A 23,275-nucleotide genomic window follows, 5' to 3' on the forward strand; every position below is an offset into this window, starting at 1 on the left:
CTGTCGGTTGCATCGGGAAGTGCAAACCTTTTCTTGGGAATTTTATTTTATTTTTCTTGTACCTCTCTTAATTTTTCAAACCATACTATTATTCTTTTCTCTCCGGTCAATAAAATAATCACGACTGGTATAATCCGATTTTCTTTTTTTTTTTTTTTTTTGGGGCGGGTTTATTTTGGAATTTGTGATTGCCACGTTGCTCTTGGATGGATTGGAAAGTTCTCTCGACAAGTAGTCAATATTTACTTAATAATTTCCTTAAGCGCTAATACCTTAGAAAACTTCAAATTATCCTAAATTTTTTTTTGTCGCTAATACAAAATATTGTAAACCTTTTTTGTCATAAAGAATTTCCAAATATAATGTATACTTATTTTTCGTGACACAAAAAAGTTAGAATTACTTATAATATAATTGGAAAGTTTAGGATTTTTGGTAATACAAAAAGAGTTTGGGGTATTTGTATTATAATAGATATAATTTAAGATTTTTTACTGTATTCGTCCTTTTCTTAATTAGGGAAAAAGGTTAATCTATTTTCGACGGAACGAGGCTGCACGCAAGAGAATTGAGAGGAAACGTGCCCAACTTGGCTAATCATTTTGGATAAGACCATCCTCTTGACTTCAAACACCTTTTGACTTTCCCCAATTTTTTTCCTAAATTTGGAAAATTTCACACGAAGATTATCTTTCTCGAGAGGTACTCGATTTATTATCCGTTCGACACAAATTTGCTAGAATTTATTTGGAAAAAAAATGAAAGATTGCAAAAGAGAGAGAGAGATAAGTGTCTTGAGGTCAAAATCACTCCAAAAGCTCAATACTTATGGTGCATTTAGTAACGACTCTATTCCTGGAATAGATTATGATCTGAAATGATTATTTTTTATTTTGTTTTCGAAAACAATTTCTAAGCATTTTAAGTCGTTTGATAACTATCCAAAATTTCTGATTTTGAAATAAAATTGTGTTTGGTATCATGTTCGTTGATTCTGTTCCAAATTAATTTCTTTTAATTTTTAAATAATTTTTTACTTTTTTTCCTTTTTCTCTTATTATTCTTCTTCTTCGCTAGTGACCTCATTGGAGTGTCATTAGCCCTCGGCGAAGCCTACCCTCGTTAGTTGAGCGTTGTCGATAGGCGGGTGAGGCTCACCCAACCTTGCCGAGGCTCGGCCTCCTCGGATCTGGGCGAGGCTCGGCGAGCCTCGCCGATGGCCGGGCCGGCCCGTCGGGGCCGGGCGTTGCGAGGCAAGCCTAGCCTTGCCGGTGGCCAAGTGGGCCTCGCTCGGGCTCGGCCGAGCCTCGCCGATGGTTCCGGCAAGCTCACGAACCGGTTTCGGCAACCGGCGGTGGGATGAAGAAGAAGAAAAGAGAAGAAGAGAAAAAAATAGAAGAATAAAAATAATTGGTTTTGATTCTTAGATTTGTTCTCGGAACAAGAATCAATTGTTATTTTTTTTTATTCTTGATTTTGTTCCAAATCTAATTCCAATAACAAAAAAAAAAATTTGTTCTCGATAACAAATATTTTACCAAACGCGATTCTGTTTCCAAACTGTGCCCGGGAACAAAAAATCAGAACCATGCATTATTGGGATGGTTACCAAACATGCACTTAATAGTAAATGTTTCAATGGAATGCCTCAAAATCTCAAGTGAATGTAATTCTCATCAATGTTATTTGCTTTTTTGATTTCACAATATTATAAAAACTCGACTGCATTTAGTGTCGACTGACATAATTTGTTTAGTAAACCGAAAAGTGTGCATCTTACCCTATGTAATAAGGAAGACAATCATGATTACATAAATTCTCATTGAAATAATCTCGTGAAATTATAAAAACTCATCCACCTCTTATTTAGTTCTTTCATGAGATTCAATTGAGTCACCGAACACGAGGTCACCGATTAGAGTATTAATGCACGTGGAATAAAAAAAGAAAAAAAAGAAGAAGAGAAGAAATGATAGGAAAATGGTACATTCTTGGTAGGAAAAAGAGAAGGAGAGAATTTGCTAGGCATCCTTATCTCAACCATAATAAGGCTTCTGATTTTCTACGAATCAAAATTTTATATTGACACTATCGTGACAAAAGATATATTTTTTATTTAATTTTAGGAAACTGTAAAAGATTATAAATCCCTTTAAACGATTTTTTACCAATATTAATTTCACTTTTCAAACTTTTTGTGAAGACAAACTTGCATCCTAAATATTAACAATTATGAGGTATTGCTAAGATACAACAATCTCTCTCTCTCTCTTTCATTTTTTTCATTAATTTGTGGTCTACATATCAAATATAAATCAATGTCAAAAGCACAGGAAAATTACCAATAATGTGATTGAGTTTTTATAGATCAATATCATTTGATAGTATGTATTTTCTAAAAATGATTCCATACTTCCTTTTATTGTGATTAAACACTAATAGGATTACATCTTTTTTGTTTTCATACAAGGGTGACAAATTCAATTTATATTAAGATAACGATTTAATTGTATTTTACGAATTTCAGCTGTGATGAGTGGTATAGAGATCATGATTTTGTGGAATGAGGTGGACAGTGCTTAGGGCTCACTAAGACTTTGGAGGCTTAGGGTTATTTCAATGTATCTTTTAAATAAATTATATAATATTTCTCTTATAAAGAATAGTTTGATCTACGAAATTTGTGCAAAGTGTGGGCAATGCAAATTTGTTGACATTTCATTGTACCTTCTCAGTCAAATTGTCAAAAGAACTATCGCGGTATTATGCGAATAAAAAATTCACGAAAAGCAATAAAATGTAGCACAATTCCATTTATTACAATTGACTTTTATTTGTTTTATCTATTGATTATATTTTAAAAGAAAAATCAGATCACACGGTAGAAAATCTGCAACTTCACATACGCACACATATATATGTAAAATTATAAATATCTCTTCAACAAAAACATCACCGTTTTACGGAATTCCAGGATAAATATACCACATTGAAATTCTCGCTGGATATGCTTTTTATGGGGAAGAGATAAAATAACAAGTACCCTTGACAATAAAAAAAATTATATTAGCCTGCGTTCTCGCGTCACGGATCACGACGTCGTTTCTTAGTGAACCACCAAAAAGAAAAAGAAAAAGAAAATGCCAAAACAAATCAGAAATAATCAAAAGAGAAAAGTAAAATAGAGATATCGATTTTCCCTAAGCTCCGAACTGGTTACTGTGCTTATATAAAAGGCAGCGAAGCTCGCCTCTGTTCCCGTCTGTGTATCGTCTACATCGATCGAGGAGGAGAGAGAGAGAGAGAGAGAGAGAGATTTCATTTCGCTGCTTCGTCTTCCGTGATCATGTCGCTGCTTTCGGATCTCCTCAACCTCAACCTCTCCGACACCACCGAGAAGGTGATCGCCGAGTACATATGGTCAGTCCTCGCCAATCCTCTGTCGTGCTACCTGCCCATTTGCCGTGTCCTTTTTTTTTTTTTTTTTTTTTTTCTGCATACCGTCGTGGCGTTTCGCTGTGTTTTGCCTCTCGTTCGTGTTGGGTTTCAATTGTTTCTGTGCTTGCTGGTTCTGTTTTTTTTCTTTTCTTTTCTTTTTTTAAATCGCGATCTCTGTTTCCTGAACTCAAGTACTCTGTTTCGTGGATCGCGTCTTACTCGATGCATGCTTGTTCGGGTTTTCTGATTCCTAATGTTTGCATTTCTCTCTGTAAATCTACTCAGATGAAAGAAGGGTATTCTTGTTCTGTTTGGTACGGTTGATTTCTCTATCTTCTCGAAGTTCCTGATCTTGGGCATGCTGATTTGTTGTATTTCCAGTTCTGAGCTCCTTTTGTTCGTGAATATGGCTTCGTGTTTCTTTGATTGTCTTAGTTCGGTGTTCTTTGGACTTTTCTCTCACTGGGTTGAAAAAAGAAGAACTCTCTTTTATTTCCGTGTTGTCCTTGATTGGAGAGAAGAAGAAATTAACGTTTTTAAGCCCGGTGGTTCTTTCAGATACAGTCAGATTTGATCTCGCTTTGCAGGCTGACTGTTTGTTCTTTTAGCCGCTAGAACAGAGCAATTCTCTGGGTTGCTCTGCTTATCGGGTTTCTCTGTGACCTTTCTCTCTTTTCCCTTTAAAACAGATTTGCGGCGGAAGATAGTAATTTGATGCATTTGTTTTGTGCTAGAACTCTGATAAACAGTTACCTCAGATTTTGTTCATTAAGTTGCGAAGTCACGTCTTTTTCTGCATCTGATGATGTTTTATGTTTTGGCTAATTTGAAAAGGATTGGGGGATCTGGGATGGACCTCAGAAGCAAAGCAAGAGTGAGTTTCTCTCTTTTTAGATGATCAAGCAATTGGTTGTTCGGTAGCTCGTGAATCTGTCCCTTTCCTGATATTTGACGTGGACTCCTCTTTCGATTTGTCTATAGACTCTTAATGGCCCCGTCAGTGATCCATCAAAGCTACCCAAATGGAACTATGATGGCTCGAGCACTAATCAGGCCCCAGGGGAAGATAGTGAAGTGATCCTTTAGTAAGTGTTTGTACTTTACATGGATTTCTGTTTATAGCCATAAGTAAGTCTGGTTTGATATAACTTTAGTCAGATCAGTGATTTTTATTTAGAGCTGGTATGTATCTAGAATACTAATGACATCTTACCCGTCTCGGTAACAATTGAATGACACATACAGTCCCCAAGCAATTTTCAAGGATCCATTTAGGAGGGGCAACAATATCCTGGTGAGTGCTTTTTCTATTTAGCGGAATGAGTTCTCCATTTATCAGTTTTTATTTGATGTTATAGCGTAGTTATTAACAAAGTGTCTGTGGGTTAGGTCATGTGTGACGCCTACACTCCAGCAGGAGAGCCAATCCCGACAAACAAGAGGCATGCCGCTGCCAAGATATTCAGCCATCCTGATGTCCTTGCCGAAGAGCCCTGGTAATTTCATCCATCTGGCCTTCTCATTTTCATTTTCTAATTTCTTTCTCTATTCACTCACTTGCTATACGCATGGGTTTAATACATGAAAACAGGTATGGGATTGAGCAAGAGTACACCCTCTTGCAGCGAGATGTCAAGTGGCCAATTGGATGGCCTCTCGGTGGCTATCCTGGTCCTCAGGTACATCATCACAGTTGCTTAAACCCCCGTCTCTGTTGCCATAGACCATCATCCCTTTAAATAAAAGAAGGGAGCAAGTGCTTGGCATCTTATACTCTTCCTACAAGTTTATTCAGAACATGGAGTTTCGCACTTGATTCATAATGATGTGGCAGATATGTCTACAATGTTTTGTATGCTGCATCAGTTGTTTCAGATCTTGTTCTCTAAATCATTATGGTTCAACAGGGACCATACTACTGTGGCATTGGCGGAGACAAGGCTTTTGGAAGAGATGTTGTGGACTCCCATTACAAGGCCTGCTTGTATGCTGGAATCAACATCAGCGGCATCAACGGGGAAGTCATGCCGGGCCAGGTTAGAAAACATATCATTTTGGAAATTAGTCACATTACATATCATCCATTCTTATTTCCCAGCTAATTTATTCAACTCTCAATCATTTTCTTATCTATTCCTGTGTAGTGGGAATTCCAAGTCGGTCCTGCCGTGGGCATCTCAGCTGGAGATGAATTGTGGGTAGCCCGCTACATTTTGGAGGTAATGCGACAGCCTATGTTATTTTTTTTATCATGACATAGTAATATTTGCTGGCAAGGTTTTTTTGCTTATTTAATCATGTTGCTGTAACCAGAGGATCACGGAGATTGCTGGCATTGTCCTTTCATTCGATCCCAAGCCTATCCACGTTAGTCCACTGCCCTTTATATTAATTGTTCTTAATGCTTATGCATGGCTACTTCAAGTTCATCACATGGCTTTTATTATCACCAGGGAGATTGGAATGGAGCAGGCGCTCACACAAACTACAGGTAACAAAACATCACTGATTCTTGTCTATGCTTTCCTATATTAACGAGTTTCTGCACGTGCACACAAGCCAAGGAGACTCGCCACTCAAATCTTTGCTGAATATTTATGGCTGGGTTGCAGCACTAAGTCAATGAGGAGCGACGGTGGATATGAAGTCATAAAAAAGGCAATAGAGAAGCTTGGACTGAAGCACAAGGAACACATTGCTGCATATGGTGAAGGCAATGAGCGTCGTCTCACTGGGCGCCATGAGACAGCTGACATCGATACATTCCTATGGGTAAGGAGAATCAGATGCCCTTGAAAATGAAATGTTAATCATGGTTATCATTGCTCTTTGCGCTATTCGGATTGGCAAGCTAGTGTCTTTAGATGCTTTATTGATTGGGGGATTGAGGCTGAATATTTTTCTGCAGGGCGTTGCAAACCGAGGCGCGTCAATCAGAGTTGGAAGAGACACTGAGAAAGCTGGAAAAGGTTACTTTGAGGACAGGAGACCCGCGTCAAACATGGACCCATATGTGGTCACTTCCATGATTGCAGAGACCACCATTATCTGGAAACCATAGAGTTTCTCTCAGCTTGGGAACGATCGCCGTGTGTCTATCTTGATCAGGGAAAATATTGTTTTAGACAGGACCCTGCAAGTATTTCCTTTCGTTTTCATTGTTGGGTGTTTCTACCAGTACAATAGCTTTGGCTCTTTTTTTATCTCTCCTCATTTGCTTGCAACATCTGCCAGTTTCTTAGGAGCATGTGCTGATTTCTGATGCAGCAAAGACGAGCAGATTGCTTCCTTGCAGTATTGATTTGAATCTGCTGTAGTTGGTTGAAAATAAATGGTGACGGGGCTAATCTTTTACTATTGGAATGTGACTAATGGATGCGTAAAGTTTCTCCGATTTTACTTGATTATACTGGATGCGTATTCTCCGATGTATGCCCATTTAAAGTCGGAAGTAAGTACAACCAGCCGGGCTTCCTGTTAGCTCAACTTCTTTCAAAATTCAACCTGTCTTCTCTTACTGTGCGTGTAAGAACAAAAAGGAAATACCAATGGATTTGTGCAGGGTATGGACTCAGGCCGGATAGATGTCTATTATCGAAATCCTGACGTTACGGCTTTTGGAATGCCTGAGGCCTCTTCAACATCGGATGAACCCTATATGACGAAGTTATATGCAAAGTCAGAGACATCCACAATTAAAAAACATATACTGCAGAAGGCAGTGTCATGCTTCATTGCGGAATACGTAATCGACTAATACAAAATGAGGAAAGCAATATACTTGAAGCACTTCTGCTTCATATGCAATGGAGAGGAAATTCCTTCTTTTCAAGAGTTACGTTAGTTGGCTCTATTCAAGATATTCGATCCAGTTATTAAAGCACAGTCGGGAATGGAGACAGCACTTGTTTTTGAGCTATATCGATGCAGTCACATGGATTGTCATTGCTTGCAGAAATAGAGTTGTATATTGAAAGGTCAAGTAAAATGAAATGTGTTTCGAGATGCTAAAAGCATGAGATCTTTCTGGTTGGAAGGCATGACTCATCCCGGCTAATTCCCGATCTGGGTTCCTGAACAGACTTTAAGGCAGCTTTATATTTTATGGACAAAGCATTTCTCACGGGTGTCCTTGCAATTTACCTTCCCTGACCTCTCGGCTAAGGCCAGGTGCACATCACAACGTGTTGAAAACTTGCAACAGCACACAAGGAATGCAATCAACAGGACATGGAAAATATTCAACATCGATCAATGTGCTTGGGCATTCTGTTGGTGTCGGAATGCGTACTACCTGATGTAACCCCTCGTCGTTCATCCAACGTGTGGTGGTTTATAACAAGCTGTATCAGCAAATTGCAATTTTGTATTGTAATCAAAAGGATTGACAAAAGAGAGGCATATAATAAGAAAAAAAACAAAGGGCTCAGTTCCGTGTCTTCTGAGTCTATGGGCTGAAGAAGTGGACTGTGGAAGGAATTACGATGAAAATGATGATTCGGATCAGGATTAGTTAATCTAATCACTGCATACGTCAGGAGGAGAGAAGCTTCACCATGAGAAAATAGCCCGAAAACGCCATATCTCACCTAATGCTTTCGAAAACCTACAAAGCTAACACCAATGAAACAGCCTATCAGTTGAATGCAGACAAGAAGAACAGAAAGGACATTCGCCATTAGGTGTGAGCAATATTATATAACCTTTTCATAAGAAAAAGAAGACTTGCAATGCCCTCATCAACTTGTAGAAGCACATTCCAACATCTTCCCTTACTTTCCTACTTACCCTTCTAATCTATGGAACCTCACTGTTGCCTTCATTCCTAGCTAAGACTAAACAGTCTTGTCCATTAGCATCACAATTCGTATGGAGGTCATAAGAAGAGCAAAAGGAATTGATGATGGCATGGATGCTGTCAAAGATGCCGCAAGGGCTTTGTACTCGCATGGTTCCTGGTTGGAGCAGAAGCCTGTTTGTGAATATTGTGAGATGGCCTCGAGCCCAAGTCCTAGTCCTAAACCGTCTTGTTACAAGCTTGAAGCCATGAAGATGGCCAAATCCGAGCCTGACACCAGAGAGGCTGCAAGACACAATCGAGGAATCCGTAAGGAGAATTCTCTGCTAGACTCATATGAAGTAGAAGCTATATGCAGGCAACTGGACCAGTTCATAGAATACTGTCGGCGTGAAAAGGATGGTCATTCTAGAGCCAAAGCTCATCATCATCAACATCAGAAAAATAAAAGTAACGAGGGCAGCAAATTAGGGAGGAAAGTGAAGGTGCTTTGGCAGAGGCATGCGTTGACGTGTGGGGCTACTGAAGATGTGATTGACTCAATCGCTCTCAAGACTCGCAGGGTGTCACAAGCCAGCTTCGCCTCATCGTCCTAGATCTTCTACTTCACCCGTTGGGTCATTGTATAGCTAAGGATTCAGTACAATTTTACATCTTTTCTTGTGGGCATTCTACACTAGTATACATACGCTGGTAGAAGTTATTTGATTGGGTCGAAATCTTGTCACACCCTCTTATATAATCTTGCAAGTCTTGCTGCTAACAAGCATTTATCTCATCAGACAGTGATAAAGTACTTGCACCTGTGATGAACCTAAAATGTGTCAATATCATTCTGGAATAAAAGAAACCAGAAAAGAGAAACAGTGAGTTTGTCATATGCTAGTGATATGGCGATTGTTCTCGTTCATAAATTCTTGGTCGGGGCAGACCTAGGGAGTGATGGAGGCCAGACCCTATGTGACCCCATCTTTGCAAACATCCAGCAGCTGGGCTGATCGATCCCATTCCTACCGCAAACGTGTAAAGTTCACTCAGGCACGGTAAATTTTCTGATGTATTTACAACGTGCAAGACAAGAAAATTCACAAAGTCGACTAAACATAAGCTGTTTTAAGAAAAAATAAAGGATTTGCATCGTGGGCATGAGTCACCCAGGAGTTACGTGCTTCAATTCCAGAAGCTTGTATTCCTTATTGAACGATGCTATCAAAACATGCCACGATCAGGCACGCAATGGCAGCTGCGCTCTTTTAGGTCTCATATTACCAAGCACGCCAAAACTGAGCTCTCAACTAAGTTCAGGAATTAAAGCTGCCATCCACCACAGGCACAAGGCGGCAATTTCGATTTGCAATTTGAAACGGAGATTATCAACAATCAAATAAAAGTTGTCCAACTCCAAGCTCTCTAAAGAAGAACTAATTAATTGCTCAGATCACTCATAAATTGGCCCGCTTGGCTGTATAGTTTTTATCGGGTTAACCTCATGCACCATCGCCAACACAGACTTACATGCTTCTTCAAAGAAATGTTGAAGAGAGATCCTTGAAAACGAATTTCACTATGCACTGACAATGCACATCAGTATAGACAACAAACAGGATGAAGGGCAGAAGGCTGGAAGCAAAAGCAGCAACCACACAATCAGTTAAAAAGACAATCAAACAGTCCAAAGGAGAGAGATTCCTCCTTAATCATTAACATAGAAGATATTTTACTTTGCTAAGCTGTATCATTCACAACAGCCGCTAAATTGCATGCAGAAGCCCAAATAAAAACTAGGAATGCATCTTGGCGACCAAACCTAAGCCATTCAAAATATGTCAAGTCATAACTGATTTTACAGAAGACAGGATGAACTGAGAACCAAAAAGATCTTGACCAAGCAAAGCTAAAACCAAGATTCTAAACAAGCTACAATAACGTCTACCGCATCTTTGCTTGCTTAGGCATGCCCCGCTACAACAAGCCCTACCCTTGCCAAAGGCCTTCATCTTCCTCCTCTCTCTACTCGTCACTGTCAGATTCATCACCTTTCTCTCTATCTGCGTTGCTTGCTTCTCTCTCCAACTCCTCCCATGTCTTCCCCTTCCCTTCCTCCGAATCTTCTTCTGAACCTAAGTCGTCATCCTCCTCAGACTCCACCTAGGACTCACTATCAGAGGCATCTTCTTCCGAATTGGATTCGGACAGCACATCACATGGTTCATAACCTCTGTCTGGTTCCTCTGATTTTTCACTATCTGAGTCACTGACTTACAAATTCAAAAACTCCTAGCCCCCATCATCTATGAAGCTCTGGGGATCATCAGTTATGTTCTTCAATATCTGTCGCCAGTTCAGATTCAATCTGCTTTTGAAGTACTTGAAAACTATAGTCATATCGAAGTTCTTCTGTGCAAGACCAACTCTCTCCAAGTTCACAATATCAATCTCGCTCAGTGTCACCACAAGGAAAGGAGTCTCCATCGGTTCCACCAGGCAGGTTGAAGTCGGAACAGTGAAAGCTGAAGCCTTGTAGCGAACCCCATGAAAGCCAAGCTCTCTTAAAGGCTGATTGAATTCAAGGTCCAGCTCACCAGACTGGGGCTGGCCCCAGAGATCAATTACCCGATTCACAAAGTTCTGGAAATCCTTTTTTAAATTTTGTCTTCCTATCTCTCTCCCGGTGCTCCTCTTCAATCTCATCAGGGTCATAGGCAGATCTCTTCCCACCACCTAAGGTTTGGACCACGTCCATCACCTCAACATAGAACTGCACTGCACATCCTTGGTTTTCCGGTTCCCAACTGTTATACGATTGTGCAGGTGAAAACGCAAAAGGGTTATCATCTCCTTCTCTGCCGGCAGGGACATTAAAAATAATCCGAATTTAGCAGTTGCGATCGGTGTCCGGCTGGTTTGGAACTGTCCTTATGGTTGCGTCATGGAACTGGACCATCCTCCCATACGTAGGAAAAAGAACAGTTCCATTCTTCCGGTCAACCTGAATCATGGAGTCTCTAGGAGTTGGTAAATCATTCACACTTTTATAAGCAACAAGATATGTCGAAGCCTTGGCAGCATTTCTGTTGTCTCCAGCCCCGGAGCGTCCACCAGCAAGCCACCATGCTGTTTCCTCATTTTTTTTGACGAGCCAATTCTGCCTGATGCTGCCTTATTAGCTCCTCCCTGATTCCCGGTTGTCTGACCTGCGTGTTGTCTTGGACATGAACGCGTCCACACTATTAGCCTCGGGTTTGGCTTTTGGCCTCTCCTCTTCTTCCTCCCCCTCATTGAATGAGTAAGCCCCGACCTTCACGGCCTTAGAGCTCATATGAGTGGCAACATCTGATTTTTCCTTTCCAACAACGATTGTGTCAGCAAGCAGCATAGAAATATTTTCATTCTTTTGGTCGTTTGTCCGATACTGCAAATTCTGGAAACCAAGTGATACATTAAAGACCATGTTTCCTTTGATAATTCTCTCATTTTCGGCATTGATGTTTGACCCTGACTCCCGAAATTCAAGACTGATTGCTGTCCCAGCTGACTTCGTTGAGTTTGGTAGTAGTTTCAGGAGCATCCTTGTCAACTACTGACGAGGCCGCCTGAAAGGCTGCAATGAGCATGCTCCCGGGCTTCAACATGGTAATTGCTGCTTCATGGACCTTTAGAAGTACTTCATACGCTTCGCTCTGCAGGGGATTGGCATCAATCAAGAATGTCCTTGCGCAATTAGAGCAGTAACTGTTATGATGAGATCTGACCGTGCATATAATCATGCTTGCAGAATCATGATAAAGCAAGTCGTCGTTGCCGGCGGCATTGGGCCCTCAGATCATACTCTCCTTCACTCTGGAAAATAGGAGGATAGCAAGTACCAATCACCCCCATCATCGAACTCGGTTAGAAGTCGAATTCCATGTCTGAGCAAAGCTGTGCATGTGAGCATGAAACTAGTCACTCGAGAACTAGTCGTCCCATCGTCCACCAATGATGCTGGGCCTCAATTGTTAGAAATTTTTTATAATATGGGCTTACATTAATTAATTGATTTTCAATTTTAAATAATCCGGTTAATGAATATTCCAATATTTGTTGAACTTTACAATGATCTGATTAAAATTGGGTATTGGCATTTATTAATAACGGGCCTAGTTGAGCAGCAAAGTGTAGACAATTATATTTAAGTGAAACCCGTAATGGGAGTGAAGCCCTTAATGAGAAGGGTCCAGTTGACACGCTCTTGATTAGGGTTTACTAGATCTCATCTTAGCCTATAAAATGGTAGGTTATACCTATTTAATCTCATTAAAAGCTGCTATACTGAAATAGGTCATAGAGAGGAAAATCTGGCATTCCGATAAATCACTAATTATCAGATTGATCTATTTACTTTAAATAAAACAATGACTCAAATAGATACGCTTTAATTCTACTGTATTTATTGATTTCGGTGTTTTACAGTCATATATGGATTTGTTATTTTATTGATTGATTAGTTATTCATGTGAATAATTTTCTGCATGTGGTATCAAAGCCAGATTATATATGATTGTAGAACCCAATTATTTTTTTATGAACAGAATTCAAAATTTTCCTCTTTAAGCTGAATATATGCATTATTTTTGTGTGTGGATTTTTTGCTCGATTGATCTTGAAACCATAGGACTTTTTGTTCTACATGATCTTTCCAACCATATATAATTTATATAATTTCGTTGAGAATTTAGAGAGAATTTTAAATTTGAAATTCTAGGGTTTATACACGAAAAAGTTCTAGCATCCTTTTGTTGTATTAAATTAAGTTTTTAGGGTTTAAATTTAAGAAAACCGAATTTCGGCCATAGAAGGCTTAGATCCAATCGTGTCCTCTTGATTCTTGGGGATTAATTGAACGTGTTGTCGATTCGTCGTGAAGGGTCTCGAGGGTATGTCGCGTGCTGGGTCGGCGATGGCTGGAATAGTCAAATTGGTTGCGGAGTTCATTAGATCTTGCGGTGTTTGTTCTGTTGTCCGGTTGTCATGATCGAGTTTGCCTCTTTTCGCGATCCTTTTTGGTAATCCGAGGGTTCGATGCTTCAGTTCTCGTTCCTCCGACGCATTCCAGTGTGGTCCTGTCATTTCTCAGCTCATTTACTGATGGATGTTACTGACGAATGATCTCCGTCGAATAATGCCATGGCCATAAGTTCCATGTCAATGTTTCAGTGTAACATACGTAAAGATCTGACTTTCATTCTGGTTCGTATTTTGTTTTTGTGTTTTTCATCCTGCGTTGCGTGTCTCGATTTTGATTACTTGCTTCAAATAGAAAAAGTTTTGTCGTTGAAATTACATGACGTGCTTTTCTCTACAAGCTCACAGTGTTCTTGCACAAGCAGGTCTTACTGATATATGGAGCTTTAAGATCTCCACTTATATTTTAATCATCTGGTTATGATGTTGCAGCACGCTCGTTCGTTCGATTTGTGATGAAATCCATTCTTTTTCTTTTTTGATGTTTCAGGTTCTGGGCGTAGCCCAAAACCTTGATTTTAATGTTAGTTCTGGGCTCACGTCCAGAACCAAGAATAATTTTTTTTCAAAAAAAAGGTTGGGTGTGGGCAGACCCTACAACACCCGTGTGCTAAGTGTGCTTAATAATCGCGCCAAAATCATGCAATTATTCGGACACCCGCACAAAGTCTAGTTTAAAGGGTTTCAGGTATTTGACTGTGAATCAAAGTCCAGTTTCAAACTCTACAAGAAAAGTAAGAAGGGAAAAGTAAAAAGTGAAGCCAGTCCCTATTCTGGAAATCAATTTTCTAATTGATGGTTCTTTACCCCGGAAGAAAATAGAAATCGTAACAATTCGTTTGTTTATTGATGGTAAACTAGTCATGGAAATTAGTGTATGTGCCTTTCTTTCGTCTAGAAATTTAGTATTTACTATTACTAGCACTTATTTTGTTGTAAGTGCTCAATTGGGTGAACCGTTCTAGTATCCTATCCAGTGAAGGTTCTTGGATGGTAATATGCGCGTAAGTTGGTGATTCTCTTGGCCTTTGTGGTGACTTTCAAGCTAGTCTTAGAAATAAGGAGAATAACTATCTCATGTGAAAATTACTAACTGCAACATAGAAATCTATTCATTCAAATACTTGGCTAGCTAGATGACACACTATTTATGATATAGCTCTTGGAAGTTTTTTTTTTTTTTTTTTTTTGAGTGAACCTCATTGGAACCTCTGTTATACTATTACATAGTGGTTCCTTCTCTACAAACTAATTCGAGATTAATGATAGAAGTTGAAATTCAGCATTTGATTGATTAGAGAATTTGATCGATATCCCAAGCTTTTATGGTTTACTATTTTGCTCGAGTATCTTGTTAAACAAATGCACACAATATCATTGGTGTACCAGTGGCGGTCTTGAACAGGGAACAAGTTCTTTGGATTATTTGCAGCAAGAAAGCATTGGTATATTCATCATGGTGCATAGGTTTGATTATTTATTTATTTATTATTATTCAAGATTGGATTTTGGAGCTATTTCGAAATGGTAATTTTAGATCATTGGTGATGATCTGTTTTGTGATGATATGCTCTGCCTGTGATGACAGAGCAGGGCCATGATTCGTTCACTCTAATTGTCTTGTCTTTTATCAGAGTCTCTAGTGTTAAGCTGCTTTGGGTCTATTTTAGATAGCACGGCAGGATTATTATAGATATTGCAGCAGCTACTGTTGATGTATTGTTGCAATTGACCATTACATATGGAGGCTGAATGATGCTTTATTTCATAACATATTGCAATTCTTGCTACAGAATCAATGTTCACTTTTCTATTTGTTGTTTTTGTCTTGGTCTCTTGCCTATATGTACTTGGGACTTTGACGCGAGTGCTTAAGATTTGCTGGTGGGGCTTTTATTTATTAATTTAAAGGACCTATTGACTAAAGGTGACAGAATGGTGGGTTGTTTTCCCTATCTGAAGTAATTGGTTACAGTGCTTGCTTAGAGTGTCCTTCATTTTGTTTTAGTTGAGGTCGAGATTGATGAACGTACACAGCTTGGGTGCCATTTTTTTTTTTTTGTAAAAATTGTAGTTCTTGCCTACATGCATTTGTTTGGTATTTGGTGCACGATTAATTTAAACTTAATACGAAATATGTTAACTGAAGTGCTAAATGCACATCCTTTATTTTGTTGGGTTAATTCGGTGATTTGGATTAAAAACGTTTTTCTCGACCCCCCATTTATATAAAAAAAAATTGTGACAAAAATTGTTACTTGATAAATGCAATATGATCTTAGGAAGCATATATTGTAAAATGCTTCATATCGTTTGATGAAGTTTTGGGCATTGATTAAATGGAACATTATTTACAAATTGTTAAAGTTTGTAAATTGTTGAAGTTCCTTATTGATAAAAATTAGTATATATAATTACTTGGCCAAAGGGGTAATTGTGTATATTAATTTGAAAATTGCATGAAGATAAATTCCAAAATTAAAAGATGGGGATGTATGACTCAAAAGATTTATTTGCCCAAAGGAGATAAATTTTTGAAAGTTATAAGTAATTCCCCTTTATATTGATATATTAGAGGTGAATGATGGGGATGTGTGATTGAAAATGTTTATACGCCTAAAGGGGATAAATTTTTAGAGTTATGTATAATTTCTCTCTAGGTTGAGATAATGGAGATATATAATTTCAAGGATTTGTCTGCCCAAAGGGGATTGATCCTTGAATATTATATATAATTCTTCTTTATCGTCTCTATATATGGATATCATAGAGATGTATAATTTAAATGATTTGTCTGCTCAAAGGGGATGGATCGTTAACAATTATATGTAATTCTCATTGTTATTGCTTTATAAACTTCATGCTATGAAAAATATTTTTGCATTATACACTCTACCCAAAGGAGAGTTTATAATGTACTAATTATTTTTGTTGCAATACTTATTGCCCATAATTGATTTTATTTTTGTGACAAACAGACTTGGTAAAAAAATGAGATATTGTGATTGAGAATATTAGTTTTAAGTCCATGTTGGCTGATCCTTTAACAAAAGGCTTATGACCCATTTCGTTTAAAGAATATGTAAATAATATGGATATTTTAGATTCTTTTGATTTCTTTTGTTAGTGGGAGTTATATAATTTGTATTTCTAGATATTATAGTTATATGCAAACTAATAATACTTTTATGATATCTCTTAAAATATTTATTTTCAATGATTATTGTTATTGATTCTATGGATATCTTTTCTCCTATTGACTGAGAAATAAAAGTATAAAACAATATCTATAAATAAATTTTAGTTTAAAGATGTCTAGATGTTATTGATTATGAGATTTTATGTTGGATTATGACATAGTTGTGTAATTTTATATTGTTTAGAAATTTCGTTAATGTAGTTTCATGTCGTTGAAAAATTGCATTGAAAACCGATAAGAAATAGTGTATATTTTGATCACATATTGGCACTATTTCTTACTACAATATTAGGTCCATGATCCATAAAAATATAATGCTTATTATATGTGATTATGGAATGTCTTGTATAATGGTATTTTTTTAACACATTGATCTCCATAGTCCTATACTGAGGTTATATATGATTGGATTGGTTTTGAGATGCCGTTATTGGAATATTATTTTTTAAAGTTGTAGCCATATAAAACAAAATTTTCAGTTATTAACTCGATAGTGTCGTTTTCAATATAAAATATTTTTCAAAATAAAATAAATTAATTAATGTAGCTCAAGTGGGAGAATGTTAGAAATTTTTTATAATATGAGCTTACATTAATTAATTACTTTTTTTATTTTAATTAATCGAATTAATGGATATTTCAATATTTATTGAACTCTACAATGATTTGATTAAAATTGGGTATATTAAGGTTTGCTAGGTCCATTCTCTAGCCTATAAAATAATATATTATACCTATTAGTTGCTTTAATTCTATTGAAAGTTATCTTGAAATGATCATAAAAAGAAAAATTTAGTATTAGATAGATCATTGATTATCAAATTGATTTATTTATTTTAAATAAAATAATGACTTAAATAAGTACGTTTTAATTCTGCTGTATTTATTGATTTCGATGTTTTACAATTATAATCCGTTATTTTCTTGATTGATTAGTTGCTTATGTGAATAATTTTCTACATCAATCTCTTCCCTTTCTCTCGGTGCTCGATATCCACCCTCCTCTTCTCACCCCACGCCCAGAATCGCATCCCGTACTCGGCAACCTCGTTGGCTTCCTCCGGAACGCCCCCGCTTCCATGACCCTCCCCGGGTTGATACCTTGGATCGCAAACCACGAGTTCCCCACCAGGTCGCTCAAGCACTTCATCTCGGAGACCGTCGGCCGCGAGATATCCGACCGCCTCCTCCCCATCCTCTCCGGAGCAAATAGAATGGGCCGTGAATGAAGATGCGGTCCAAGGTGAGACCGAAATTTCAGAATTTCTCCTCTCTCTCCTCTGCACGCTCGGACTCTCTCCCGTCTCTCCTCTCTCTCTTTCACTTCATTCCAGAACGCATCTCCGACTTCCGGTCCGGTCCTTCGCGATCTTCGTGGGGTTGGGCAAGAGCCAAGACTCCGCCTCCTCCTCGCCCTCCTCCCGCCATCCCCATGCCCAGCACTTGCCGTTGAGGAAGTCAGGGACGCCACGGGCCCGGCGGCAGCAGCAGCCGGGTCAAAGAAGGGCACCAAAGGGACCCGCATGGTTGTCATATCTCGAGCTTACAGCCATGGCCAGCTGAGTTTCGACGTCTTGACGCCATGGTGTCACGTGAGCTCAAGCTCGCGGAAGCCAATGGCCGTTGGAGTTAGGCGTGGGGCTACGGATGCTCCATGGGAAAAAGTAACGGAGAAAGATGAGGTAAAGAAAGAGAGAGAGAGAGAAAGAGGAGAGGATGAAAAAGTTATGGGAGAGAGAGAGAGAGACTGGAGCTCCGGACGTGGGGCTATGGATGTTCCATTAGAAAAAGCAACGGAGGAGATGAGATAAAAGGAAGAGAGGAGAGGAGAGGAGGAAAAAGTAGGGAAGAGTGAGGAGGGCAGAAAATTAATGCAAGTGGGCCCCAAGTGGCAGGTGCCGCGTTTTACTTGTTACCGTACTCAACATTTCTCGATATTCTAACCTTACCGAGCTTCTTTGTTAAAAAAAAAAAAAACACTTGCTGGGCGTCAAGTTGGCCCGAGGAGGTGTCCCACAATATTTTGTTGATATTCACTATTTTCTCGATATTCTAACCTTGCTGAGCGTCTTTGTTAAAACAAAAAGAAACTTTTTTTTTTTCTATTTTAACTCAAAAAAGAAGAGGAAAACTTGCTAAGCGTCAAGTGGGCCTGAGGAGGTGTTGTACAATATTCACTATTTTCTCAATATTCTATCATTTTTTTTTTGTCGGTCATCTACTTACGCCTACTCTACACTCACTCTCGACTTTTGTCCTACCTCTTGTAGGACGTGAGAGTTGAAATCCATTCCTAAAACTTATTTGTCCCCACCCTATCCCCCTGAGAAGGTGGGGATTTAAACTCCTCATCTCTCCCTTCCATGTTGGAAGGGTGGCTACTGGAGCGAATCCCAGTGATTGATATTATAACCTTGCTGAGTGTCTTTGTTTCGAAAAAAAAAAAAAAACTTGCTAAGTGTTAAGTGGGCCCAAGGAGGTGTCGCACAATATTTTGTTGATATTCAATATTTTCTCGATATTCTAACCTTGCTTTGAACGTCTTTATCCAAAAAAAAAAAAATTGCTAAGCGTCAAGTGGGCTCGAGGAGGTGTCGCACAATATTTTCTCGATATTCTAACCTTGTTGAACGTCTTTGGGTGCGTTTGGGAACCACTTTTGGGGAAAGCCTTTAGGAAAATGCAAATACCTTTGAGTTAAAGGTATTTTTCAAAATGCAACCATGTTTGGTAAATTGTACTTTGAAAGCTCTTTGTAAAGTATTTTGAGCAAAATAGCGTTTGGGAATTACATTTACAAATGATCTTTGTGGTAAAAAAAAAATTATCAAAACAAAAATTAAAAAAATTGACCAAAAGGGCGGTGGCGCCGGCGACCTCCCGGCGACCTCCCGGTGACCTCGGCGGCGGCCTGATTTGGGCGTGAGATCGCGTGACGCCAGCGCGACCTCAGGCGACGCCTGATCTATGGCGCAAGTTCGCGGAGGACCTCCCCGCCCCGATCCGGGTCGCGCGGGGTTTCGACCTCGCCGCCCCGGATCTAGGGCGGCGAGGTCGCGGGAGGTCGCATGACGCCGCCGCGACCCGGATCCGAGGGTCGCGAGGTCGCGCGACCAGTTAGGGGGCGGCGAGGTCCTCTGCGACCTGCGCCGCCCCAATCTGGTCGCGGTGACCCGGACTCGTCGTGGGTCGCGGCGGTTGCGCCACCCCCGCGTCACTCGTGCAGGCGACGGTCGCCCGGCGGCCGCTCGCGAAAGAAGAAGCTCGCGGAAGAAGAAGACCGCCTCGCCGCCCGATCCGAGGGCTCGACGGCCCGGCCTCGGTTGCGCCACCTCCGACGTCGGTCGCGCCACCTCCCGGCGTCGGTCGCGCCACCCCCAACGATCGCGGCGTCCCTCTAGCGTCGCCGACCGCTGCAGTCAACCAGAACGGAATCCCCTGGAGAAGATGAACAGTTGCGACACAATGGCAAGAATTGGAAAAACTAAAAATTTGTGAGGATAATTTCGGAAAAAAAATAATATGAACAATGCTCGTGTGGGCATGCCGAAAATGCCGAAAGCCCAAGGCAGGTCCCCCCCTGCCTTGGGCTTTCAGCTTCACAAATGCTGGCATTTAGGTAATGGAGGCTCAAAGTTTTTTGCCAAATGGCCCAGCATTTGGCCAAGTATCTTTAGACTTCAAAGGAGCTTTGGGAAGTGGTTCCCAAACGCACCCTTTGTTTCAAAAGAAAAAAAAAACTTGCTAAGAGTCAAGTGGGCCTGAGGAGGTGTCACGCAATATTTTCTTGGTATTTTTAACCTTGCTGAACGTCTTTGTTTCAAAAGAAAAAAAAGACTTGCTAAGAGTCAAGTGGGCCCGAGGAGGTGTCGCACAATATTTTCTTGGTATTCTAACCTTGCTGAACGTCTTTGTTCCAAAAGGACAAAAAACTTGCTAAGAGTCATTATTTCAAAAGAAAAAAAAAACTTGCTAAGAGTCAAGTGGGCCCGAGGGGGTGTCGCACAATATTTTCTTGGTATTCAGAACGTCTTTGTTCCAAAAGAAAAAAACTTGCTAAGAGTCAAGTGGGCCCGAGGAGGTGTCGCACAATATTTTCTTGGTATTCTAACTAGGGGTGAGCATCGGTTTAGGGTCGATCCTGGACCGATCCTGGACCGGCCCAACCCTGCCTGCTTGGTCCTTGGCTCCTGGGGGGGACAGGGTCGGTCCTTTGGCCTCAGACCCCGACCAACACCTTCGGCCAGTCACTGGTCCTTGAGTTTTTGGGTCGGTCCCAACCCTGACCAACCCCGTATATTATATTATATTATTTATAATTCTTTATATATTGAAACCTAAGTAAAATGTCTATTATATTATATTATATTGAAATGTTTTATTAATAAAGACTAATAGTAATTTCAATTTAAAACTTTTGTTAAGTATTAATTATGTGTCGTTTGTTTTGTTTTCAAGTGTTTAGAAGTTCAAGTGAATTAACAAGATATGAAGTTATATATTCATGGTTTATATTAAGTATTTTGAACTTTTTATGATTTAATTGTATTTTACTAATGAATTTCAGCTGCACTTTGCTTTTCAATTTGTGTCTAATGGTAGAATTTTTGAAGAATAGAATAGTACTGCGCTTGCTACTTGATGTGCTTTAGTCAGTGATGTGAAGCTCATTTTTGGTTAAGAGACTCTACACGATCAATGCTAGTCAAGTGGGGCGCGCGTTTCATTTTTTTAGTTGAGTGGGACTCCTACATGATCGAGAATACGCTTTTGCATATGGTGTTATAAATATTAAAGATAGATGATTCACAAGAACTTTCCATCTTGTCCCATATCTCGATGAGCGGTTAGCGGATCGAAATTTCTATTATTGTGTCATCTTAAATTTGCTAAATATGTATTGGTATTTTATAGTTTAGTTGCATAATATCATATTGTTGATGGATGTGTAATTTGAATTTGTAGGTTTGTTTTAGGAAGTATAAAAAATAAGATTTAAAAATTATCGATCGGTCCCGGTTGAGCCCGAATCCTGACCGAACCCACGGGTGGTCCCGTCCTGATGCCCCAGGCCATGATGGCATTCAGTCTGGGCCCTACAAAATTGAGGACCGACACCGTACGGCTGGCCTTGTCTAGGGTTAGGGAGTGGCGGGCCAACCCGGACCATGCTCACCCCTAATTCTAACCTTGCTGAACGTCTTTGTTCCAAAAGGACAAAAAACTTGCTAAGAGTCAAGTGGGCCCGAGGGGGTGTCGCACAATATTTTCTTGGTATTCTAACCTTGCTGAACGTCTTTGTTTCAAAAGAAAAAACTTGCTAAGAGTCAAGTGGGCCCGAGGAGGTGTCGCACAATATTTTCTTGGTATTCTAATCTTGCTGAACGTCTTTGTTCCAAAAGGACAAAAAACTTGCTAAGAGTCAAGTGGGCCCGAGGAGGTGTCGCACAATATTTTCTTGATATTCTAACCTTTGCTGAATGTTTCTATCCCAAAAAAAAACCTTGCTAAGCGTCAAGTGGGCCCAAGGAGGCGTCGCATAATATTTTTTCGATAGTCAATATTTTCTCGATATTCTAACCTTGCTGAACGTTTTCGTCCCAAAAAAAAAAAAACGGAGTAGGTGCACTAAATGGAAATGACGATTCTAACCTTGCTGAGCGTCTTTGTTCAAAAAAAAAAAAAAAACTTGCTAAGCGTCAAGTGGGCCGAGGAGGTGTCGCACAATATTTTCTCGATATTCGATATTTTCTCGATATTCTAACGAACGTCTTTATCCCAAAACAAAAAAAATTTGCTAAGAGTCAAGTGGGCCTGAGGAGGCGTGCACAATATTTTCTCGATCTTCTAACTGGCTGAACGTCTCTGTCCCAAAAAAAAAAAAAACTTGCTAAGCGTCTTTGCTCCTCCTCCTCCTTTTCTAGCCTCCATCATCACACGAAAATCCTCTCCCCTCCCCATGAAAATCATCTCCCTCCCTCCATCATCCATCCTCCCATGAACCCCACGCAAAATTAGATCTGGTGCGGTTGGCAGGGAAGGGTTTCTGGGAAAGAATGAAAATCATCCCATGAAATAATAGATCTGGTGCGGTGGGCAGAAAAAAAGGGGGTTTCTGGGAAAGAAGGTCGGAAGAGCAGCGCGAGAGGTGAACCGACGAAGAGGTGCAAGTGCGAACTCGAAATCGCTTGTCTGGGGTGTGCTTCCTTGATTCAACATATTAACCATATCTGTTTCACTTTTTTGCCGTGAGTTTCAGGGGCTTGCTTTGCTTTATTCATTTATCCTCTCTCCTCTTGTCTCTGCTATAGATCGCAACCTCGGATCGGTCGTCTTCTTCACCTCCTGCAGCCGCAAGGAGAGACAGTCGTCTACTTTTTTTTTTTTTTGAATCGGGGAGATGGCTTGGCTCGAGTTTAGATGTTTAGATCTAAACCTGACGACATGCATGGCTCTACTCGACACATCGGATCTGTCGAAACGGGCGCTCCTTGTCTCGATGAGACGAGACCCGGGGACTGGTTCCCAGGAGGCGTTGCAGGGTGGCGGCGGCTGCTTGGCGTTAAATCCAACCCACCCTTCACATAAATTGTAGATCTGGTGTTTCTGGGGAAGACGGTCGGAGAGCAGCGCGAGAGGAGCAACCGCAAACTCGAAATCGCTTGCTGGGATGGGGACTCTGCTTGAACGTTCAAAGAACGGTGCCAGAAGAAAAGGGGATTTGGACGTTCAAGTTGGACGTTCAAAGAACAGTGCCAGAAGAAAAAGGGGTTTGGCCAGAACGTTCAAAGATGAGCAAGTGCGAACTCGAAATCGCGCTTACTGGGTGTGTCTTG

The 23,275-nt window shown here is 40.0% G+C and overlaps 1 protein-coding gene, 1 long non-coding RNA gene and 1 pseudogene across 3 annotated transcripts; 2 read left to right on the forward strand and 1 right to left on the reverse strand.

Annotated features, from left to right (window-relative positions):
- Nucleotides 1–3,241: 3,241 nt before the first annotated feature.
- Nucleotides 3,242–6,810, forward strand: LOC104423731 (glutamine synthetase cytosolic isozyme 2). Its single transcript, XM_039303426.1, has 12 exons — nt 3,242–3,420; nt 4,273–4,312; nt 4,420–4,523; nt 4,684–4,732; nt 4,828–4,934; nt 5,030–5,117; nt 5,346–5,474; nt 5,583–5,657; nt 5,752–5,805; nt 5,892–5,929; nt 6,051–6,210; nt 6,347–6,810. Exons 1-12 carry the CDS (start codon nt 3,347–3,349, stop codon nt 6,497–6,499), a joined length of 1,071 nt encoding a protein of 356 aa, XP_039159360.1. The 5' UTR covers nt 3,242–3,346; the 3' UTR covers nt 6,500–6,810.
- A 3,252-nt stretch (nt 6,811–10,062) lies between these two features.
- On the reverse strand, nt 10,063–12,115 carry LOC104423728 (annotated as a pseudogene).
- A 10,292-nt stretch (nt 12,116–22,407) lies between these two features.
- On the forward strand, nt 22,408–23,152 carry LOC120289016. 2 transcript variants are annotated; one of them, XR_005546950.1, is made up of 2 exons: nt 22,408–22,687; nt 22,751–23,152. It is a non-coding gene; the product is annotated as an uncharacterized LOC120289016 (long non-coding RNA). The 2 variants fall into 2 exon arrangements; XR_005546949.1 differs by having other exon boundaries at nt 22,411–22,636.
- Nucleotides 23,153–23,275: the final 123 nt, after the last annotated feature.

This window comes from Eucalyptus grandis, chromosome 10 (genome assembly GCF_016545825.1).
Source record: "Eucalyptus grandis isolate ANBG69807.140 chromosome 10, ASM1654582v1, whole genome shotgun sequence".
Taxonomy (NCBI): Eukaryota; Viridiplantae; Streptophyta; class Magnoliopsida; order Myrtales; family Myrtaceae; genus Eucalyptus; species Eucalyptus grandis.

What these genes read in the sequence shown, in the direction of transcription:
- LOC104423731 (XM_039303426.1), top strand. Translation starts at nt 3,347, where the DNA reads ATGTCGCTGCTTTCGGATCTCCTCAACCTCAACCTCTCCGACACCACC. An exon ending in GGAGGGGCAACAATATCCTG is followed by an intron (nt 4,733 to 4,827) that starts GTGAGTGCTTTT and finishes TCTGTGGGTTAG; the next exon opens with GTCATGTGTGACGCCTACAC. An exon ending in ACATCGATACATTCCTATGG is followed by an intron (nt 6,211 to 6,346) that starts GTAAGGAGAATC and finishes ATTTTTCTGCAG; the next exon opens with GGCGTTGCAAACCGAGGCGC.